Here is a 16400-nt window from a genome sequence, read left to right as displayed (position 1 = left end):
TTTGTGCTTTGATTATGCTGTTTTAATATAATGCAACATAAGCTGTCCTAAACAATTTCTTTTGAAGGGCGGGAAATAAATGAATGATTCATTTCCCTTGGGCTCTGGCTGCTATTTATGATGCTCAGGGAGGTGGCTACTTACAATTCGGTCCGGTGGGGGCGTGCTGCGGATGAAGCATTTGATCTGGCCTTTCTCCCCGTGAAGAGCGTGCTGCGTCTGGGTGCTGGAGATTATAGGTGGTCCTGTGGAAAGGGCAGAAACAGAGAAAAACGGGAGTGACATAGTGCTGCGTTACTCCACCCGCCCCTCGCATACACAGCATAGAGCTCACAATCCCATACAGACAGGAACATGGGGAGCTGCCTTCTTCTGAGTCGGACCATTGTTCCATCTTGCTTAGTCTTACCTACACTGACTGGCAGCAGCTCTCCAGGGTTTTGTAGCAGGGGACTCTCCCAGTTCTACCTGGAGATGTCAGAGATTGAATATGGAACAGCCTGCTTGCAAAGCAGATGCTCTACCACGGAGGCATAGACCATGCAACTGAGAGCAGCACAGAACTCCTTCCTGATGAGAGCTATAGGGCTACCTGTTGTTTAGGCTCTGCTCTTTGTAGTAGTGGGTGAGATTGCAGGGCTGGCCCTTGCTGAGCTAAACTGAGCTGGCTGTCTCTTGCAAATAAATTTGGATTCTACTAAGTAAAGGTAAAGGTACCCCTGACCATTAGGTCCAGTCGTGACTGACTCTGGGGTTGTGTGCTCATCTCACTCTATAGGCCGAGGGAGCTGGTGCTTGTGTGCAGACAGCTTCCGGGTCATGTGGCCAGCATGACTAAGCCACTTCTGGCGAACCAGAGCAGTGCACAGAAACACTGTTTACCTTCCCGCCGGAGCGGTACCTATTTATCTACTTGCACTTTTGATGTGCTTTCGAACTGCTAGGTTGGCAGGAGCTGGGACCGAGCAATGGGAGCTCACCCCGTTGTGGGGATTCGAACCGCCGACCTTCTGATCGGCAAGTCCTAGGCTCTGTGGTTTAACCCACAGCGCCACCCGGGACAACAAATTGATTCTTCTTCTCGTTCTTATTATTTCCCTTGGACAAGTGCCTTTTGGATTTTGTTTGCCTCGGGCTGCACAAGATCCCAGGAAGGGGTCTATAAGGCTGCATACACACCATACATTTAAAGCATAAGGCTTCTCTTAAAAAATAAATAAAAAACCATGGGAATTGTAGTTTACCACTCACAGAGCTACACTTAACAAATGAGAGTTCCAATGATTATTGGGGGAAGTCATGTGCTTTAAATATATGGTGTGTACGCAGCCTAAGAATCTTCCCCTTCTTCCTTCAAGCATAGCTAAGGCTCAAATTGACAGGTGATTTGCTGGGAGCCAGAAGAGGGTGCTCCTGCACAATGCAATTGGATCCTTCCACCCAAGCTACAGCTCAGGCTAAAAAGACTGCAAAAGATTATCGCTTCCCCAACCCAGCTCTGATCCAGCGTCTTTTGATTTTTTGTGTGCTATTCGGCTTCTTTGCAGCGGCGGTCTATCTCTGATAAATGCCATGTGGCTGTGTTAATATTTCTATGACTAATTAATCTCATTAAAGGATCAACACTACTCCTCAGGATATTTCTCCTTCCTCCATTCTTAACATCCAACCACAGAATTTTAGTTTAGCAATCAGTTGCATGTTTTCTGCTCCCAGGGGAGGGAAAAAAAAAAATTTCAGCCCCAGGAATGCAACTTCCACACAAGTTTTCTGATGTAAATTTCCTGAAGTTTCAAATATCACACCCACCCACCTGGCATGTTGCATTTGCAGTTGATGTGGTTTTCCAGTACAGTGGTACCTCGGGTTAAGTACTTAATTCATTCCGGAGGTCCGTTCTTAACCTGAAACTGTTCTTAACCTAAAGCGCCACTTTAGCTAATGGGGCCTCCCGCTGCCGCCGCGCCGCCAGAGCACGATTTCTGTTCTCATCCTGAAGCAAAGTTCTTAACCCAAGGTACTATTTCTGGGTTAGCAGAGTTTGTAACCTGAAGCGTATGTAACCCAAGGTGTACCACTGCATACTGCGAATCCAGCCCACTCATTAAAGGAGAACCGGGTGCCTTCAATTTTGGTAGTTGAAAATATGTGGCTTATAGAAGAAGTGGGGAAGCTGTGGATCTCCAGATTTTGTTGTACTGCATCCCTTCTATTGCCCCTGACCATTGGCTGCACAGGCTTAGTTCAGCATCACCTGGAGGGCTGCAAGGGCCACCTCACAGGGTTGTGGTGAGGATAAATAGGTGTTGGAGAACCATGTACACTGCTGAGAGCTCATTGGAGGAAAGGCGGGCTGCAAGCAAATTAAATGAATGAAAGGCAGGGTGCTGAGGGGTCGGAGGAAACATAGTTGGCAGTAATTCACCTGAAGGAACTCTGCGGAACAAATGAGATGAGAAAAAAAACCACCAGTCAGGCAGCCTGAGTGCAATTATGTGCCCCCAGTAACTCTTGGCGCATGTGTGAATGCACGTGGAGGGAGTATAGGTTGCCTCTGATGGAGAAACTAATTGTTGGAGCATTTGTGCATTGAAACCTCAGCTTCTCTCATCCCAGGAGCGAATCGGCTGGGAGCTATCTCTGAAGGAAGGAAGGGGGAAATCCAGGAAGGAAATCATTTCAGGGGAACAACAAAATAGCTGGAGACATAATTGCTGTCTATTAGCCCCCTTCATTAAAATAGATTTGCATTTGCATGAGTGGCTGTGAGCAAGGAACGGAAAACAATGTGCTACCAACCCAAACTGTGTGTGTGTGCTGTATTTGGGAGGGCAAAGGCGGTTTGCTTGCTGGTATGAGGAATGAAACAAGGGGGGCTGTGCACACCGTATCATGTCTCTCTATCCGCCCCCACTTTCTTCAATCTAATGTTCTACACAATTGTTTCATGCTAAACTGAGTGGGAAACAGACCTGGCTGACAGCCTAACATCCCTGCATGCCTAATACACTTGAAGGACTGGTGCAGCAGGGAATTACCAAGGTAAACATTTGTGTTGTGTGCCTCATTCATAATGAGGAGCGTTGGTCACAGAGCAAGAATGGAGTGAAAAGGGAAGCTGGCATGAGTGTGTGTGGCACACTCTGCTTGGTGCTTAAATGTTTAGGTCCTGCCCCTTAATCTGAAATGTCGGGGGGCTGCTGTGGTATATGAAATGAAGTGGGGGAAAGCCTTCTGCATGCAGTTAGAGGTGTTCCCACTCTCTATTTATTATGTCACACAGCTGAGGGCTAAGAGTGCTGGCAACAATAGGAAAATGGCTCAATCCGAAGCTCTGCTTTCCTTCCAGAATCAGGGTGAGAACCTTCCTTGCTAACCAAAGCTGCAAACCTGAGTTGTATTCCTGATAGTGGTGACTGTTGCTCATTGGGACTGCAAGGGCAGAAGGCAGGAGGACCAACAGTAGGTGGCGCCAGAGCTAATGACAAGAAGAGCCAGCTAATTCTTGCTTTGTCCCTCTCCTCCTCCCTGCTGAGTTCTACAAGAGGTGATGCTAAGAGGAGGAAGCTGGTAGGCCTGGTCTTGTTGTCAGAAAGAAGGTAGACTGGTGAGGTTGGTGGGGAAATGCCCCCTTTGGCCTTCACTGATACCATCCTGGACTGCACCCTTGTTTCTGATGCCTGTATTTTATGCAGTGATAAAACCTCATGCAATTCATCAGTCCTAAAGAATCAGACCATCTTTGGGATGTGCTGTCAGGGGCCCGATAAGAGTGAAAGAGCAGCACTCTGCATGCCAGGCCACAGCAATTTCAGCTGTATGGTGAGCATTTTCATAATCAAAAGGAAGGGATTCAATCCCACCCACACCCTGCTAACAAAGTAGATTTTAAATAGCACCAAAACAAATGGATTTGGGATGATTATATCGCCCCAGGAGTTCAGCATCTGTGAGGCTTATCACCATGATAACAGAATATGACATAAGAATGATTTCTGAGAAAATGAACAGCCCAGTGAGGTAATTGACATTTTGCAATTCAGGACTGGAGTCTGATTCCTCAGTAGACAGTGTTGGCTAGCAAAGGATGCCACTCTCCCTACTTGCCAATTCTGTGCTGAGTATTTGGGCAGTGTTGCTATGGATATAAATGGTGGCCATATCGGCTGCAACTGTTTTTTGAGCTGCTGTGTGGATAGTGTCGTAATACACCTCAGCCACAAGGTGGCACTGTTCTTAGTATGATTTGGGTGGGAACAAAAGTTCCCTGCTCAGTCTTGTTTAAGAGGCAGAGAGAGGAAAAGTTATTGTCTAGCTATTGAGTGTCTTTTAAGTCTTCCATGACAGCTTCAGTGCCAATTTATTTGTGCAGCCCCAGAGGCTCAAACAAAATGAAAGGCAGGTTTCTGGTTTCAGGGACTTTTTCTGGAATCAAAGGGAGGATAGAAAGTTCCAGGGAGAATGGGCACCTGACTGAAAAACATGTTTTCCTATGAGACAACTGCTAGCATCTTGAGGAAGGACATTCCTTTTCTTTAGTTGTTGTCATGCAGAAAAATATATATGCTACATCAGCACAATCGATTTAAAGCACTATGATAGCACTTGAGCAGCCATGGCTTCCTTCAAAGAATCCTGGGAACTGTAGTTTGTTAAGCATGCTAAGGGGTTGTTAGGAGAATGGGGATCCTGGGATCTCGATGCTTGAGATAAAAGGGGCAGCGCCAGCAAGGGGTTGTGAAGCAAGGTTTACAAATTAACTACTTCCTCATTGCCAACTTTGGTAACATAAGGAGTTTATCATGCATCTGGGGACATGGGCTGAGTAATGAGACTGCAGCAGAAAGAGAATCTCCAAGAACCTGAGACTGAAGCATGGATAGCTCAGCTGGGGTGCTGATAGTGCCAAGGTTGCAGGTTCAATCCCCGTATGGGACAGCTGCATATTTCTTCATTGCATTGATAATAATAATAATAATAATAATAATAATAATAATAATAATAATTATAATTTATACCCCACCCTCCCCAGCCAAGACTGGGCTCAGGGTGGCTAACATCCGATATAAAACAATTGAGCAAAATAAAACTTAAAAAACAAGATTAAAATGCAACATTAAAACATTAAAATGGAGCCTCCTTTCAGTGGAAACTCAAATCAAAAACTTTTTTGGGGATAAAAACGTCAAGTCTTCACCAAGGCCAACTATCCAGACTGGTTCTACATGGGCCAGAAAAAAAGCCAGGGAAGTCCCCACATAGGAGTTCCATCACAGAAGGAGAAAGGAAAAAAGAAAGAGGGGGAGGGAATCAAATTGATTCCAAGCCAAAGGCCAGGCGGAACAACTCCGTCTTATAGGCCCTGCGGAAAGAAATCAGATCCTGCAGGGCCCTGGTCTCATGAGATAGAGCGTTCCACCAGGCTGGAGCCAGAGTTGAATAGGCCCTGGCTCTGGTTGAGGCTAATCTGACTTCCTTCGGGCCTGGGACCTCTAGGGTGTTGTTATTTATGGACCTTAAGGTCCTTCATGGGGCATACCGGGATAGGCGGTCCTTAGGGACCCTTCCAACTCTACAGCTCTATGAATCTCAAGCTTGATGGAAATATCCAGGCTGCTGGACATAGAGGTAGCTTAAAATAAAGCTTAGGGCAGATAAATGAACATTGGTGGCAGGTGCCCACTGGAACTGGCAGGAGCGGAAGGGAGGGATACCAACAGGAGATGCAGCCAGAGTCGGAGCCCGTGATAGGCAGAGCTAACTAACTGCAGTTTTGTCCCTGCCCTCCTCCCTGCTAAATCCTACACTATAAACGAACATCATTTCTGCCTGTTGGAGTCTTCCTCCTGTGCTACCAAAGCAGCCCCCAGCCCCAGGCACTAATCTGGTTTGCTTGGTGGTACAATCACAGTTCCTTTTGTTAACACCATTGTCTGGTTCTTGGGATTAAAAACAGGGAAAGAAGGATTCTGGATAGAGGGACTGCTTGACAAGATTAGCTGCAGCAAATTGGTTTGTGCTGTATCTTCCGTTCCAGGCAATCGGTCATTTATCCTTATTATTACATTGGTGAGGGCCCGGTGCCTGATAACATCGCCTCTGCGCAATTGACAGGAATCTAGGTTTCTCTCTCTCTGTCTGTCCCCTCCTCCCCTTACCAGGGCAGGTGGAAGGCAGAAGAGAATCATTTTCTTCTCATATGCCAAGATGTATTTTATTTTCATCCAGGGAGAGGATTCTCCCACAAACAGCCAGATGGGTGATCCGAACTGATGGGGACAATAGCTGCAGATTAAATGCAGAAGGGGAAAACAAACAAACAAACAAAACCCAGGAATTATCTTGGGCATTCTTCAGATGCCGTGCTGATAGATCCATGGTTTGCTTGCACAAAATATATGTGGAAGTTAGACTACATTCACTCTTCGTTGAACAGTCATTCTAGGTTGTTTGTGGCGAGGATACAGGATGATGGGTATTCATCTAGTTTTGCTTGCACAGCGGGTTATACGCCTTTCCAAAATATATTTGCTCATTTGCCCCTGTCCTTTACAGTGCATTTCCCCTTCAGTTTCCTAACAAAACAGTGTAGGGAAAAAATAACTGGAATTTGCTGAACTAGGGCAACAGAGTGCTGCAATCCACTTTTAATTTCTGGTAGCTGCTTCAATTCTTCTCACAAAACACTGATAGTCTGCAGCTGGCCTAATACCAGGGGGATGTACCCAGTGCTAGCCCTGCTCAGAGGAGATCTACTGAAATTAATGGACATTACTATCTTTGTTCCATTAATTTCAGTGAATCTTCTCTGAGTAAAACTTAGTAGGACACAACCCAAGGGTTTTCCCCTCAAACCAACAGTAGTGGGTGTAGCAATGGATTAGACTCTTCATATTCTTAGTGGGCTACATCCCAACTATGCCAAAGTCAGGTCTAGGGCTGGCTGAGAGACAGGAGGGTGGAGTTCCATTGCACAAGCACAGCACTTCACATTGATGGAGCAAGCTAGTTAGACACTGCCCATGAAGCTGAAATGTACCATTCCTCACAAGTCCCTCCTCTCATTTCCTCCTTTATCACTTTTCACTACGTAGCAAGCAAAATCAAAACTTGGTGAGAAGCTGGGAGGCCACCATTTCCCGTCTTGCTGGCTTTAAACAGTGCTCCAGTAATTGACTCCTTTTACTCGGAAATTCCAGGAGGAGAGTGTGTGTTTGTGTGCGCGCGCATAGCAAGGTTCTTTGTTTTCATCAAATGTATTGCTTTGCTTTCTGCAAGCTATTTGAATTGTAATTAAACTGCAGCAGCCAAGAGGGAAAAAGGGGACTGCAAGGGAAGGTGCTCTGAGCAGAAGGCAAGGGAGTGGTTGATTCCCCCCTCCCCTCAATGGCCCTGCTGGGTTGCCCTTGGCTTCTCTCTTCTACATTATCTGCATTTAAAATTAAATGGTGCAAATGCCCAATGAATGAATATTAAATGGGGCTGCTTGAGGGAGAGGGTGCCTTCGAAAAGTAAAACAAAGTAAGCATAGATTCCCCCGCTTTTATTCTTCCGTTCTTCGTATGCTCTGGGGAAGAGCTTTACTCTTTCTTTCCGACTGTCTGGCTCAAAGTCGGGGAGACTAGACAGAGAACCAAAAGACATGGATTCTAGACTCGGCTTTGCAGCACTCCAGAAAGGGGAGCAGGTACTGTGCCTACACCCAACAATGAAGTCAGTTTTAAAGTTGTTTAACATTGTTATGGTGCCTGGCCTAGAAAACCTGGGAAGATGTCATGACTTTGAGAATGGAGTCTTCCCGTAGGACCATAATCACCACATCTTGTGGCCAAGAGCATAGAGGATTTGAACTCAGATGTGTAGGCACCAGCCTACTCTGCAGAGGGAATATTAATATTCATGGCTCCACCCACTTTTGCCACTGGCCCTACCCGCCATGGGCATGTGGCCCTGGGAAGGTTGCCTTCCAAAGCAGTTATGCATACAAATGCATGGTTGGAAGTACCCTTCCTCTACATCTCTACTCCAGCACTTTAAGGCAATTATCTTGAGAAAGGCAGAGATAACAGGGAAAGAACAATGGCTTGGAGAAGTGTGCAATCATAGGTGGGATTCAGCGACAGTAGGAAAGGGCACTTAATCCTAAGAAGAGTGCTGCTGGAACAGCATCCTGCTCTCACAGTGGCCAATCAGATGCCTATGGGAAGCCTGTATGAAGGACTTGAATGGAACAACATTCCCCTCACTTGTGCTTCCCAGCATACAGTCTCCAACATAGCCACTGTGGAGGTAGAATATAGCCAACCTTCCTACTGATTCTTCCCTGCAAATATCCTGAGCCTCCCATTTTTAAACCCATCGAAAATGGTGTTAGACAAATGCACAGGGATATATCAGGACCCTCCTTATTGATCTGAAGGGGCACTATTTTAGATATCTGCAAAACAGTTTGCTTTGGGGATTCATCTTGGGGAAGGGGGTAGAAATAAAGGGAAGTGTTTTGCTTCTGAGACAATCACAGCTTTCTTAGGTAAAGGACCCCTGGACGGTTAAGTCCAGTCAAAGGTGACTGGGCCATCTCACTTCAGGACGAAGGAGTTGGCATGCTTTCGAACTGCTAGGCTGGCCAGTGGTTCAAATCCGCTTGACAGTGGTGAGCTCCCGTTGCTCTGTCCCATCTTCTGCCAACCCAGCAGTTCGAAAGCACACCAGTACAAATAGATAAATAGGTATCACTGCGGTGGGAAGGTAAATGGCGTTTCCGTGTGCTCTGGTTTCCGTCACGGTGAGTCATTGTGCCAGAAGTGGTTTAGTCATGCTGGCCGCATGACCCGAAAGCTGTCTTTGGACAATCGCCGGCTTCCTCGGCCTGAAAGCGAGATGAGCACTGCAACCCCATAGTCGCCTTTGACTGGACTTAACCATCCAGGGATCTTTTACCTTTACCTTTCTTAGCTACAGCATCTACCAATGGCTAATGTGGCACAAGGAAGAAATATGAAATCACAAGGTGATAATCCAGGGAAACTGTAGTTTTTTGGCCCAATACCTGCACTTCTGTAAACTGTTATTGGGAGAGAAGACCGATGGCTAAAGTTCAAGAAGTGTAAGGATAGTTTAAGTTAAGTACCATTGACAGTCAGAGATACTTCCCGTTCTCCTGCACCCACACGTGGAACTACGGCTCGGCACACGTATTTCCCAGCATCCTCTTGGCGCACGTTCTTTAGCGTTAGTGTGTTCTCGTTGCTCAGGACCTGAAAAAGAAGAGAGTCAGTTTGCTCCATGTGTCAGTGGTCAAGTGAGAATGCCCACCTCTCTCTCAATACACATTCTAGGAGACAGTGAAGTTAGCTCCACAGCTATGAAGCTACCTTACTGTACATTGGTCCATCTAGTTCATTTTTCCAAAACCTGGTTACCTCTGGATGTTGTTGGACTCTTAACTCCCACCAGTTCCATGGCCAATTGTCAGGGATGATGTGAGCTGTAGTCCAACATCTGGAGCTTGGACCAGGTTCGGGAAGCCTCATCAGAGTCTACTATGATGACAGCACCTCTTCTGGGTTTCAGACAGTCCTACCTGGAGATTGAACCTGTGATCTTTTGTATCCATGGATGTGCTTTGCTCAACCACTAAAATATGGTCCCATCCCAACAGGTAGATCAATAAGTGTTATATTCAATCAAGTGGAGTTGAAAGGTTCCTTTCCATTTAGAAGCTCATCTCAACTTTGAAATACACCAAACCACAGCTGATAATAAATTGATTTGGGCATATGAAGGAGAACAGCAAACACTGGCAGTATGTTTCAATGTTTAAACTATAGATTATATTTGGCAAGTCTTTGGGACATTTAGTGGCAAATACAGGTCTGGGAACCCTGGAAAGTGGCTGCAAAGTGGATGGATATATTCATTTTCTGGGGAGAATACAGTATGTGAGCAGGGAGTGCTGCATCCATAGCCCACCTGCTGCTTTCCCCTGAAACTCACTCCAATCACCTTCCCACCACTTTACATAAGAAACATGGTTTGGAAACCCAGCTTGGGAAGGGTAAGTTGCAGGGGGGTGCGGTGGAAGGCTGAAACACCTCTCCCTGTGTTCCCTGCAAACTGCATTCCCCGTGGCTTCAAGGTGGAGAATGGCATGCTGTGTTCTCACACCTATTGCGCTATTGTCTGTCATTTCACCCTGAATTTTGTGAATAGCATCAGGAATGCATCTAAAAGATTCTACAGCAGTGTGGTTTTTCACATTACGTTTCCTGTGAAATATCTGAAACAGGTATTGCTTTGGAGACCACAACCACACCATTCAAATGCAACATGTAAAACAGCCCTGAGTCAGATAGACTGATGTGGGAGATGGACACTCTGAGATTTGCTTACTCTCTGCAGTCGGTCCTACCCTGGCAGAGATTTGCTGGCTCCCTGCCTCTTTGACCCTTCTGCAATCCACACTGCCAGGAACATGGCCCTCTTGCCCACATTGGTGCAATCAGCAGCTTTATTAAAGCTTCCTAAGTGCTGAATCAGGGAACTTTAATGCAAACCAGTCAGAAAAATCCAAGCTCCTGTGGTATTTAGAAATATGATGAGTCTAAAACAAATATGGCCTTTAAGTGTCAACTCTTTCTAATTGCCTGCAGAAACAGTTGAGGCTCGATGGCTAATTTTCCACATATAAGAGAACTGTCAGGATCTATTGGCAGCTACAGCGGGCAGACATTAACTTTCAGTGTTGGGATTTACATATCGGGTGATGCTGCCCCTTCACCTTTCTGCACAGGGCAAAGCAGAGGCACCTGTCAACCTTCCCCTGCAGGAGTCTGGATGGTGTCCTGACAGGCCTGATTCCTTTTGCCTTTCCAACATGTGCTTGCTATGTAAACACAAACCCACACGTTAGCTGTTGGCATTGCCGAGTGCCTGATCTTGCAGCCAATTCCTCTGCTCATTCTGGGAATTTACACTGATGCTTAGCAAACCACTTAATGCCCTTAGCAGTACTCAGAGATATTGCAAAGGCTGCTCATATCGGAACTACTGTGTTTGCAAAAGTATTGAAACTGAAAGAGTCTAGTTTTTTGTTCTTTTTAGAAGTGACAAATCTAGGGCTCTGCAAATGTCCCACCACAGTTTCCAACAATGCAGGGAGCAGGGATTCAGGAACATCCATGTCGGTGATGGGGAGAAAGTAATTTGACACCTGACTGTGGAGAGGTTGTTTAAGTAACTTTTGCTGAGTCAGACCATGAATCCATGTAGCCCAGTATTGTTGACACTGATTGGCAGGAGCTGTCCAGGGTTTCAGACAGTGGTCTGTCCTGGACCTACCTGAATCCTTTTGCATGCATGTGTATGTGTATGCATTTTGTATGCATCAGTATGTGCTCTGTCACTCAGCTATGACCCTTTACAGTTGTAAAGTGATCCAAAGATCCCACCCCCTCAATTTCACCCTGCTTTCCAAACTTCTTTAAGGGTAAAAGCCACATAAAGAGAACTGCATTGCAAAATTCAGAGAAAAGCCTTCAGCCGATGAATGGGGAATAAGATTGATGAGTGAAGAGGCTTTTTAAGGGGCCCCTGCCTACTACAGGGAGCAGCAAGATGGCATGAGAAGGAAATTGGGATGCTCTGCCTTGAGAGGAATTGAGCAGGCTCAGGATAAAGAATGGGGAGCAGGGCTATCTTTGGAGAACAGAGCCAGGACTGAAGCATGGACGTATAATTTCCTCAAGTGTGTTCAGGTGAGCTGATTATTCTCTCAGAACAGCATGGTTATTCTGCCTTCCCCTGGCAGAAATGGATCAGCACTAACGCCTTTTATCATTTCTGTGTAGACTGTCATCTTGTCTAGAGCTATGTGGTCCTTGGAGTTGCACAGTGCAGTCATTTGTCAGCTAGAGGGAGCTAAAGGAAAGGCCATGAGGACTGCACAGCTGCCTTTCCAAGGCAAGTCATTTGTAACACCTCCCAACACCCGAAAAGACAGACTTCTAACTTGATCTGTTCAAGGCTGAGAAGGAGATGCTGAGCAGGATGTTTCAGAACCCAAAAGAAAGAAATGAGATAAGGGTCACGAAGAGGGGTGGTGGTTCCCTTTACCCAATCAATACTGAAAAGAAAAAAGATAAATGATAAAATTAGAAGAAAACAAATGTCCAGTGCACTTTTTTGCACAGGGAAGGGACCTTAGCTCTAACATTGAAAAGGGCATGAATTCTATGCTGTGGAGGTGATCTGAAGGACAGCAACAGTAAAACAGTTCTTCAAAGGCTAAGCAACACTTGGCAGGTTCTGTTCAATCACTATCCAAGACACGAAGTCTTAGGAGACCCAGCTCACTTGTCAGACCAGATCAAGTGCTGTCCATGGTGCTAAGCGTAGAGGTGAGTTTTCAAGTCAGTTGTGGAGTGGCCCCAACATCACAATGCCCAAGGCCAGGGAGACCTTCCTGGCTTGTTAGTTTCAAAAGGGCTCTATCCTTCCTTCTGCAGCAGCAGAACACATGTCAAGTTATTGAAGTACAGCTGGGCTGAGTGACTACTAGTGATATCCATTATATTCTGAAGCTTACTTTCAGGTAAATGTACACAGGAATGCAGCACAATTCCTCCCAAGGGTCCTAGTCAAGAGGAGGGAATGGATGAGAAATGAATGGCTTGGGGGAACTGAAAGAAAGGAACAAAAGTATGTAAAGTGAAGGACTCTGTTCACTGTCCCCACCGAACTGTTCTGGCTTCTGTTGGAGGCCTGATGCATTTGTTCCTGTAAAATAAGTCTGATTTTATGGTCCACAGCCCCACAAACCATTTGTAAATCAAGCTGCCCATAGCACAGGAGTGCATTTATCTCCACATTCCACTTTGGGATTCCTGCATACCCAGATGAAGGCTGCAGAATGGATATGCCTGAATGAACCATGTATCTGAAGGTAACTCAGGCATTGTAAACAAGGGCTTTAGTTTTTTTTGTAAAACCTGCAAAGCTGAGTTCAACCTCATGAATCCCCAATGCCTACTATTTAATATTATCTGTATTGGTTTTATATGTGCTCATATTGTTTACCACTTCTGGCAAACAGATTTGTATGCTTGAGGAGACCTGAATCATGGGTTCTGAATTCCTGAAACTCCATAGGCACTCCTTCTTATGCATGCATATTGTGTTCAAGGTGTTTGTTACACTATATCATGGGGTCAAAATAAACACAAACATAGAAGGTTTCTTGTTACCTGCTCTTTTAAGATCTGTTTGCCCACTCATTAATATTTAGGATGTAGATGACCTTGTAGTATCATACTTTGAGCTCTCTTGCGCCCCAAGAAGTACATGTGACTTCCCTCCATTAAGGTGTAATGTGACTTTCACCTGCTCTAGTTACTCACAGCACTTTCACTGAAACAGCTGCACAGGTATAGATAGGATATTAATAAGTGAATGTGAAAAGCCAAGTCCTGGGTTTTATCTCTAGCATGACCTGAGCTGGTTCATACATGCATGCTAGACTCTTGATTTCTCAACACTTAGTTCTACTCTACACTTGATGATTAGCCACCAGTTTGCTTGAATTAACTCCTGAAAACCACTGCATAAAGGCATATTGATGAATGCTTTCTCTGCAATATTCAGTGGAGGGTGGTCAATTCAGGGTAATGAGGCACTGCCCCACCAACCTCAACCTGTCTTCTTACTTACAACTAATCAGGGAGTGGCTCCACCTACTGTTGGTCTCTCTGCCTTCCACCATGCTAGTCTCAATGAGCACCAATGACTACTGGTGATACAGCATCTGTGATGGACCGTCCACACATGCAAGTTATCACTGCATGCTGAAGCTCCTAGGTGATGAATAGGCATGCACAGTCCTAGGAAACTGGATCCAGGACTGGGTTGATGCCAGGAGGCTATTTGTCCTTAAGCTTTAGCTGTGCAGTGCTCTGTAAGCAAGGACTGTTCACAAAAAGAGCCAAACGTGGAGATGGTTTACAAAGTTCCACCTGTCACAAAGAGGCAAAGCGGTTGCCTTGGCCTTTGGTTAACCCAGATGCTGCTCATAATGGGAATCAATTCAACTTCTATTAGGGTTACTTTGCAAAGATCCCCTTTGAGCAGTGGAAATGTGGAAAGTGCTGTGACTGCCATGGAAACGTACCTTTCATTTTTTTTGTATTAATCCGGTTACATAAATCAGCCTCCTTGACCTCCTGGCCTAAAATTTTCCCTCTTTTCTTTGAAAGTGCTGAGAACATTCACTGCCATCTCTGGACAGCCACCACTGCCTGCTGCCACCAGTGCAGCTTGCAACCGAGGAAGGTCGGCCCTTCCATTAGGGATGGCGAGGCAGGCACCTTGGGTGGCAGATGCTGGAGTGCAGGTTACGGTGGAGAGATGTTGAAGGCCAGTACTGTTTCTGCCAAACGGCCCACTATGTGTGCTCCCTCACCTAGCTTGCTGCCCCCTTAATGCAGTGGCAGACACCGCTCCATTGATAGTGTTGAATGCAGGCTTGATTAGCTTCTATATGTGGAATGAATGGAAGGGCACTGTCCTGACCATGTCAGTCAGTCCAGTGTAATTGCTGCCTCCTGTTGCTCTTATCTGGAAGTCCAAAAGTGATCAAACACATCCATACATTTGCCAGGCCCAGAACTCCAGGCAGTGAGATAATGAGCCTCTTCACTACACAGCAGCAGAATGGAAAGGGCAGGTGACTGCACAGTTCTCAACACTGGGATAAAATCCGGGGTGGCCCATCCCATTTCACTGGGGCAGAATGAGACACTGTTGCCTCCCCAGCTGCGAAAGCTTTCTTGACTGGGGTTCTACGGTGGCAGTTTCTGGTGAGATCTCATGAGATTTTGCCAGAAGATGCTGCCATGCGAACCTGGTAGCAGGGTGGGGTCCCTGTGGGGGTGCTTCCCTGCAGGATTCTGTTGTCCAAGGTGGCTGCTCTAGTTTGCCTCCTGGGTGGGCCAGCCCTGGTTGTGAACACTGGGATAGAATCACACAGAATGTGGAATTGACTACAGAATGCAAGTTTCCTCAGAATCCCAGCTGCCCCCCCCCTTACAATAATGACGCTCTGAGTTAACTGCAGGATGCAGCAGGCATGCCCAGTTTTGTATATTTCAAGGTGGGCCACAGATCGTTCACATGTTTGATCTACCAGCTCAGCAACAGCTTGTTGTCCCTTCTGAACTGCAAATAACACTGATATTTGATCCTGCTGCTGTGGGAATCGCCAGCAGAAAGCAAGAGCAGCGAGGCTGAGAGCAAAGGATTAATCCAATGAACAAATCCAAGAGTCCACTCCATGACTTAGACTTTGCTACTACTCAATATTTACTTTCACAGGCTTTCCACAACCACTCAAAGAACCTCACATGGGATGTAGTGATATGGTACACAACTATCTCCTGTACTGCTCAGTCTTCTGGCATTATTATTATTATTATTATTATTATTATTATTATTATTATTCAATCTATAATGTGCTACAAAACAACCCCCCTCACTTCCTGCTGCAGATTATCTCTTTGTAACAATGCATTACCTTGGTGTTCATTACAACTACAGTGAAGAGCAGCCCATTATTCTTATCTCTACCTTGTAGATGGGCGGGTGGGGGAAGGGCTGGTGATGAGGCAGGAGATTATCAAAGGCTAACCCAGTCTTAGGGATGAGCTCAGATTTAAATTATGATTCATGTTCATACCTGCTACACTTTGTGAGACGAGCATGATATCTACAATGCACAGAGCACCCACCTGCCACAAAACTCTAGGCAATAAAGGCAGAAAGAGAATGATGTCATGTGAGCTGAAGCCACCATTTGGGCCTGCAAGAACCAATATTGAGGAGAGGCTGTGCCTCAGTGGCAGAACACCTGCTTTTCATACAGAAGGTCCCAGGTTCAATCCCTGACATTTCCAGGTAGGTCTGGAGGAGACAACTTCCTGAAACCCTGGACAGTAACTGCCAACCAGTGTAGCCAGAACTGAGCTAGATGGACCAATGGTCTGACTCAGTAGAGCCCCCCCTCCAAGCATCCCTTATACTTACAATATTTACATTTACGATGATTTACACTCTTGATGCTATTGGAGTGGTCAAATTTGATCTTGCTTTCAATGCTGGTTGCACCTCTAGTAGTTTCAGGGTGGTTATATGACTCCATTTCCTGTCAGTGCATATCCTGTAACTTCCTGCTGAAATACTGTGACCTTTCCTACCACAAATGTTATGGGGGCTTCTCCGTTCCCACTTTTGCTGTGCCATAGCCTTTCCAGACACAATTGTGGGAAGTGTAGTTTATTAAGGGTGCTGGGAGTTGTTAGGAGACCCCTATTCCGCTCCCAGAGCTACAATTTCCAGAGTTCCCTGTGAAG

General features: G+C 45.9%; 1 protein-coding gene across 3 annotated transcripts in view; it reads right to left on the bottom strand.

The window, feature by feature from the left end:
- KIRREL3 (kirre like nephrin family adhesion molecule 3) overlaps positions 1-16400 on the bottom strand; it is a 738847-nt gene that overhangs the window by 54597 nt on the left and 667850 nt on the right. For all 3 annotated transcript variants that reach the window (XM_083588556.1, XM_083588558.1, XM_083588557.1), the window contains 2 exons: positions 9131-9257; positions 145-245 (listed from right to left, as the gene is read on the bottom strand). In XM_083588556.1, the coding sequence (XP_083444682.1) occupies positions 145-245; positions 9131-9257 (228 nt within the window). The remainder of the gene's footprint in view (positions 1-144; positions 246-9130; positions 9258-16400) is intronic.

The sequence above is a fragment of the Podarcis filfolensis genome (genome assembly GCF_964270895.1).
Source record: "Podarcis filfolensis genome assembly, chromosome: 15".
NCBI classification, from domain to species: domain Eukaryota; kingdom Metazoa; phylum Chordata; class Lepidosauria; order Squamata; family Lacertidae; genus Podarcis; species Podarcis filfolensis.
The sequence above is the reverse complement of the archived record's forward strand: the minus strand, read 5'-3'. Positions and strand labels throughout refer to the sequence as shown.